Source organism: Mandrillus leucophaeus, unplaced genomic scaffold (genome assembly GCF_000951045.1).
Source record: "Mandrillus leucophaeus isolate KB7577 unplaced genomic scaffold, Mleu.le_1.0 Scaffold838, whole genome shotgun sequence".
Taxonomy (NCBI): Eukaryota; Metazoa; Chordata; class Mammalia; order Primates; family Cercopithecidae; genus Mandrillus; species Mandrillus leucophaeus.
Genome location: NW_012109119.1, coordinates 479,455 through 486,682, shown reverse-complemented (window position 1 = coordinate 486,682; position 7,228 = coordinate 479,455). Strand labels below are relative to the sequence as shown.

The 7,228-nt window shown below is 49.8% G+C and overlaps 1 protein-coding gene across 1 annotated transcript; it reads left to right on the top strand.

Moving 5' to 3' along the window:
- Nucleotides 1-1,125: 1,125 nt before the first annotated feature.
- SIX6 (SIX homeobox 6) lies at nucleotides 1,126-3,970 on the top strand. Its single transcript, XM_011968305.1, has 2 exons — nucleotides 1,126-2,139; nucleotides 3,245-3,970. The coding sequence occupies exons 1-2, from the start codon at nucleotides 1,568-1,570 to the stop codon at nucleotides 3,411-3,413; spliced, it is 741 nt and encodes a 246-aa protein (XP_011823695.1). The 5' UTR covers nucleotides 1,126-1,567; the 3' UTR covers nucleotides 3,414-3,970.
- The last annotated feature ends 3,258 nt before the right edge of the window (nucleotides 3,971-7,228 follow it).

Below are 7,228 nucleotides of genomic sequence, written 5' to 3'. Positions count from 1 at the left end.
GGGATGGACCTCCCCAAAACTGTTTTCCTGGCGTTTTTGTTATACAGCCCCCTATCAGTTATTTTTTTCAGACTAAACAAACCCCTACCACAGGCCCGGATGAGATCATGGTTTCTTTGACCCAGGCCTCAGAAAATGGTACGATGTGGACTGCCAATTGGGAATCAATAAAAGTTGCCAATTCACTCTACTAGCCCAAAGTCAGAGACACCAAGTCACTCCTTCCTCACTACAGGAGGGGTCAGTGCTCAGCGGCTTAAGAAGCGCTTTCTAGGCCCCCCGCATTGTAGTGGATTCCTTCCTGTATTGTATTTTTACCGAATTGCTTTTGGGCTAAAATGCCAAGGTTAGAGTTGTTATCCCCAGCTCAAGAGGTATATGTTCTAACACAAGGTAGGGGCAAAATAAGCCTGCAAGGAAAGGAGTTAAGTCGATATATTTTAAAAGATATCGGAAATAAGCTTTTAAGTTGCTGTCCTGACCTACCAATGACTTCTCGGCTCTAGATGTGGCTATACTGCACATTTGTTCAAGCCCATTAAACTGGGGGAGGGGGAGAAAGTATATTTATCCTCTTTATTTGGAGGTCCCTAGAGCCCACCCTTCTTTTCTTAAAGTGTCTGACTTCGTGGTCTGCATCTGCTTTATCAGACGTGAACATGTCCTTGTTCTCATTTAAAATTTTAGTGGGCTTTGAAGGGAATAAGGCTAGAGTTCAAACTGACCTCTTCTACAGATCCCTGGTCCTGTTCCTGCTGCTCCAGATTTGCTTCCCACTCAGCTGCTTTGGCAACTGGAAACGGGAAGAGGGAGGCATGTAGAGATGGGTACTTGGGAAAAAATGAGAAGATCGCTTCCCCCCACCCGCTTCCTGCTCCCACCGCAAGGTTTGCTGTTTCGCTACAACTAAACTTGCGAATTCTCAGAGCATTTCAGTTTGGCTCAGTCCTCTTTGTCCTCTGGAGACCTCTCGACCGAGACAACGCATCGCCCCAAAATGAATTCCTGAATTCCTGTAGCATCACTGCTTCTTTGGTGGGAAAGGGGAGGGAGGGGTAGAGTGGGGTGAGGGAGGGAAGAAGAGTGAACGCTGCCGCACTCGCCTCTCTTTTTCTCCCAGACACTCGCATGTCTTTTCAACCTCCAGGTTCTGCAAAATACTGAGGAAAAGTCCAGGGACTAACGGCGGGCGCTGTCGAGCACGGGGAGGTGCTGAAACAGTCCTGGCTTGCTGGTCCAAGCTTTGATTGGCAGAGCCAGCCGGTGACTGACAAGGGGTCTCCCTGGCGCCCGCGCCGCCAATCCGCCCACCCCAGTAGCGGAGCCAGCTCTCCTGCCGGCGTGCTTGAGCCGAGCCGAGCCCGAACCCGGAGCCGCGGAGCCAGCACCTCCTCCAGTCAGGGCCGCCCGCTCCCGGCCGTTGCGCCACCGCCGCCACCAGTCGTGTGTCCCCGCTGCCCCAATCCGCCTCATCGACAAGAGCCTGGCGCACTCAGCCAGGCCCGCGGGCATCTGCTGCGTGTCCCGCTCCGGGCTCAGTGCCCTCGCCGCTGCCGGAGCTGCCTCGATGTTCCAGCTACCCATCTTGAATTTCAGCCCCCAGCAAGTGGCCGGGGTATGCGAGACCCTGGAAGAGAGCGGCGATGTGGAGCGCCTGGGTCGCTTCCTCTGGTCGCTGCCCGTGGCCCCTGCGGCCTGCGAGGCCCTCAACAAGAATGAGTCGGTGCTGCGCGCACGAGCTATCGTGGCCTTTCACGGTGGCAACTACCGCGAGCTCTACCATATCCTGGAAAACCACAAGTTCACCAAGGAGTCGCACGCCAAGCTGCAGGCGCTCTGGCTTGAAGCACACTATCAGGAGGCTGAGAAGTTGCGTGGAAGGCCCCTGGGGCCGGTGGACAAGTACCGAGTAAGGAAGAAGTTCCCGCTGCCGCGCACCATTTGGGACGGCGAACAGAAGACACACTGCTTCAAGGAGCGCACGCGGCACCTGCTACGCGAGTGGTACCTGCAGGATCCATACCCTAACCCCAGCAAAAAGCGTGAGCTCGCCCAGGCAACCGGACTGACTCCCACGCAGGTGGGCAACTGGTTCAAAAACCGCCGACAAAGGGACCGAGCGGCTGCAGCCAAGAACAGGTCGGTACCTAGAGGCCTCCGCGATTTCCGCGCACCGGGGAGGAGGCGGGTGAGGCACCTCTGGCGCCGTTACCCAGTCCCTGGCGACTCCAATTCAGCAGGAGTTGGGAGCGCGGTCTGTCTCGGGTTAAGAGACCACTTGCGTTCTGGGTTTCTGGAGTTCCCTTCCCGGCTCTGCTTCCCCACCCACTGGTTCTCCACGCCTCCGGGCAGCTGCAGCAGCTGGTCCCGGTCACCAAACCAAGGCTTCACTGGGACGGAGAGGGGAAGAGAAACAAAAATTAAAATCCTACAATTAGAGACCCCAAGACCCAAAGCTAATTCTTGTCAGCCTGGGCACAGGCTCCTACTATTAATGGAAGCCTGACTTATTAGCAGTGTGTCGGTTTCATGTTAATTATCATTTTCAAAGCCCAGGTGCATCCCTCCGTAATGCTTTGAAAACAGTTTTCAATGGACTTTTGAGAAATAGGAAGTCGAGTTTTCCTCTTCCCATGCGCTGCCTGCCACCCTTGTCTCAAAACAGCAAACTAGTCGATGGGCCGAGGCTTTTCATTTCCCAGAGTGTGGATCTCGATGAGCCAAACATTTTGCGGAAGAGCCCAGCCTCATCCCCCAGGCCCAAATGCTTCTTACAATCCTTTTTCCCTTTAGGTCGGGCCGACCCGATCCAACGCGATCGCGGGAGCACTGACTCAGGCGTACGCCCCAGGCAGACGCACCATTAGAAATGGAATCCCATGTCCCCGGGACCGATTTGTCCTTGTCACCCACGCTTCGTTTATTTCCTGACAGTCCTGTTTATCTCCCAAAGGTGGACAACAAATGGGGAGGACCCTGCAAGCCCAGTATACCAAAGACCTGGGAGCTGGGGCGCTGAGAAAGGGCGCGAATGATGGTGGGGCACAACAGTAGGGGCCCGCGGAGGGGCGGCCGCGGACTCCTGCCCGACCTCTATTGCCTTGCCGGGAAATCCTCGCCTTAACTGCTCGGGTCTACGGAAGAGCCTCTGGCCGCCGGGCTGGAGGGACGCAGGAGGTGGTGGGGGCGGGCGACGGGCGGCTGTGTTACGAGCTGTGACCCGTGTTCCCTTTCTTCCCCGTAGACTCCAGCAGCAGGTCCTGTCACAGGGTTCCGGGCGGGCACTACGGGCGGAGGGCGACGGCACGTCAGAGGTGCTCGGCGTCGCCGCCAGCCCGGCCGCCAGTCTATCCAGCAAGGCGGCCACTTCAGCCATCTCCATCACGTCCAGCGACAGCGAGTGCGACATCTGAGTTGCCCATCCAGGATGCTAAGAAGCAGATTCCAGTGTAAAAACGAGAAAAACAAAATGAAAGAGGGAAAGAAGATGAGAGACCTGCAAATCCAGCGCCAGAGAAGCCAGGTGACCAGGGACCCGCGCGCTCGGGTTTGCCATTTCCGGCCCCACACCGCGGCCAGCCTGGCTCCACTGGCGCCCTTTGGCCGCGACCACGGGAACCCGCGGTGAGGCCTGACCCAGCACCACGTTCTTCTCGCTTTGCTTTGTCCTAAGGATTTTGCTGCAAAGTCGCCTTCGGAACCGAACTGCAAGCTGAGCGCCTGCCCAGATTCTCCCATGGGTATTTCACGTCGAAAGGACGCTGTTATATATGTATAACTTTTGCTTTAAAGTTTTTTTTTAACAAAACATATATATGCTGTTTATTTACTTATTTAAGAGACCGCCATGGTAGGTTTCTCTGTAGCTTGGGGAACTTGCTGTTTCTAAACATGCAGGCTGGTGCTGATGGGTTCTGTGTGGAGAAGCCAAACAATAAAACAACCTAGTGGGCAACCTTCTTAATTAAGGGAGCTGCTCTCAGATTCCTTTTATTATTATTATTATAATAAAGATCATTCCCTTCACCAGGCATGCAGGGACCCTTGAGCAAATGGTCTCCGGAAGGTCTTTATCTATATATCTTTTGCCTTCTTTGGTGCTTCCTGGTGTATGTTTTAAACAACCTATGGTAGGTCCATAACCACCTCCCACATCAAATTACATGTATGTGTATATATGTATGCACCTATACAAACACATATGTATGTATGCATACACATGATATATTTAAGGCTAAAAATTGGCAACATGTGAGCGTCCTCTCTAAGGCAAGTCCCCGCATCCCCAGCACAGGTAATTATGGCATGGCCACTTGACACTCGTTTATATGAAGTGTCAACAGCTTTCAGGAGCAATTTAGGAAGCCAAACTCTGGAACTCAATAAATGAGTCCTATTTTCTAAAAATGCAAAACTATCCTGACTCAGACTCTGCAACAAGAAAGGCTTTCTACCTCCTTTGAGGCCCCCTTCCATACAATAGCAGCAGGCACCCATGATCATGCTACAGTGAGCATATACTGCATTTAGCATTGACCTATTACTAAAATAAGACAAAAGATGACAGGAGAGGTTGTAAATAATTAGACTAACATCTTCTTGCTGCAGAAGTGGGTTTTAATGAAATGAATGGTTTTTAACAAGAGGGATACTGAGATGGGGGAAAGGATGTAATCATGTCACATATTGAGGGTAAAACAAGGCTGTAGAAATAACTGGCATTTTAAAAACCTAATTTCCGAAGTAAGCATAGAACAAGTCATCAAGGGCCCCATTGTCCTCGTAATGGCCTCAATTAAGATATAAAATATTTTTAGCATTTAATTTTTCCTCGTGCACATGCATGTGTGCACCTACACATGAACAAATGCATGCCTATACAGCACAAAAACATCTACCATCTTTGCACTAAGAAAATAAATGCTAGCCAGAGTCTCTAATTTTGTTCCTAGTGAAACAGATTGCATATTATAAAATTTGACATTGATCTTTAAATCACTTGAGCTGACTTCCCTCTTTACTGTCCCCATCCCCCAATTACAGCCTTTTCCATTTGCCTTTCTGTCCTTAGAAGATGATCTTTGGATCAGAAGCCTGCTAACTTCTTTAGGCAGAAGTGCCAAAGTGCAAACCAAACAAAAATAAGTGAAGTCATGGAAGACAAAAAGCAGCCAAACGGCAAGATAGACAATGGAAGCCCAGGACTGAGTAAGGGTTGATTTTTGGTTTCTAAATCGCTTAAATAGATTTGGCTCATTTGGACTTTATAAATGTTGTCATTGTGTGTGGCGGCCCTTATCCAGAGAATTCTTGAAAATCAAAACTCTCTTGCACAAGAGCTTTAGATGGAAGGAGTGGGTAAGTCTTCGTGATAAAACTGGTGTTCTTTCCAAAAGCAAGCAAAAGCCCTCCTGTGAGTCCTCAAAGGCTCCCATGGTAGAGCTTGGTCAACACTTAATTTTGTTTCCTAGAGCCCCAGGTAGTTCCTAGAATGCCAACAAGGGGCCGGCCAGGACTAGAGGGAGGCCAGGAGGGGACTCACTGTCAAGGTTATGCAAGTGCAGCAAGTGCAAGGCATCTGAGATTGAGTGCCTCCTTAAATTTTGCATTCCAAGTACCTCCCTTGCCTCATCCTAGTCCTTAATCTGCCAAGGAGTAGCCACGGATACCCACTCTTGTTCCCCAGCCCCACTCCACCCTAACTATTGGGCTGTCCAGAACTAGCGTTTGGAGAAGTTTGTTGGCAAATTTTCTCTTAAGTTTATGCTTCCAGGTCTGAGAGGGATGGGAAAGAACTAATTAGTGGAATAATGTAAAAGAATTTGAGATTCTAAAAATCCCACTCCAGCCACCAGTTCAAATGATACCTAAAAGCAGAAGAAAATGTCCATTCTGCAGTGTCAAGAAAATGGGGTAACTAGGGAACTAAGCTTTCTCTTTACAAAATAATTTTTAAGTGACAGTTTATTGCTTGAACAAAAAGAGAAGACCAAACAGTGATGGAGGATTTTTAATTCCTGCTTTGACAAAAGCCTTTAAACTACATCTACCATTTACTTAAATTAACAAGCTGCCTACATTTTAAAGTAGCTATTCTGTTTCAACAATCTGGAGATGTATTTATCTAATTTCACTTTAGAATCTGAAGAGGGTGACACATGCAAGATTTTTAAAAATGTTTATCTGAAATGTGATGGCACCTAATTGCTTCTGTGAATAACCAATTCTTTGGTGACCACATGTTGGAAATTAGTCCAGATCTTCACAGAGATTTATTTTATTTTAATCTTTCCAATCTTCCCAAGGACATATAAAGGGTTTCTTTTTAAGACTTTTTCCATATCAGCTTCATTCTGGTCTTTAGGGTTTTGGGGGGGAAAAATCCAGGTAGTGGTAAGGCTGAAGGTTTCTGAATTTGACAAAATCTCTATAAAATGGGTTTCCTTCCTTTCTTTTCCTGCAATTCTTCTGTCACAATTTCCCAAAAAGCAGTTACTCCAGCAGATTGGAAAGAGCATTTTTATATTAAATATTTCAACGAACCTGACCAATGTTAAGATTTTACCCCAAGCCCCAGGTCAGGCTCTTTCCCCGGCTAATAAACATTTCAGCCACACTCCAGTTTCACCAAAAAAAGCGACGGTCCCTGCTGCTCCCCAAATGCCGCAGTTCCTCTCGCCTCCACGTTAATGACCCACTCCGCTTCCACCCGTCACTCCCTCCTTTCACTTCCCCAGTTTGTTTATAAAAAATCTGGGAGGGAGGGGAGAAGAGGATGGGGGTGGGGAGGGCTTGCTCTCTGTTTACATTAAACAAATGACAGGCAAAGAGCTCAAGCAAAGTCTTCCTTGACCTCGTTCCCTCTCCCTAATTTTAACAAAAAGGAAAAAAATATTGTATCCAAAGAGAATGTGAATGGGGCGGGAGGAAAGGAGAAGCAGCTTTTCGCTCTATTCAGCGGGGACGCGAGAGCGCGGACGATTTCCGCTCCTTTTGTGAGGCGGGGCCCGGGGGCGGCCGTGAATGGGGGGTCTGTGGAGCGGCCCGCGGGGCTGTCAGGCGGCTCTGCGTAATCAGGGCTAATGACGGTGGCCGGGCGCTCGGCGGGACAATGCGCGGGGCCGCGGGGTTTTGTCGGCCTGAATGGCTAATAGGTTTGCCTGTGAGCTGCGAGGGGGCGGTGTCGGGGAGGAGGCGGCGGCGAGGAGAGAAGGGGTCATTGTCCGCG

What these genes read in the sequence shown, in the direction of transcription:
- SIX6 (XM_011968305.1), top strand. Translation starts at nt 1,568, where the DNA reads ATGTTCCAGCTACCCATCTTGAATTTCAGCCCCCAGCAAGTGGCCGGG. An exon ending in GCGGCTGCAGCCAAGAACAG is followed by an intron (nt 2,140 to 3,244) that starts GTCGGTACCTAG and finishes TCTTCCCCGTAG; the next exon opens with ACTCCAGCAGCAGGTCCTGT.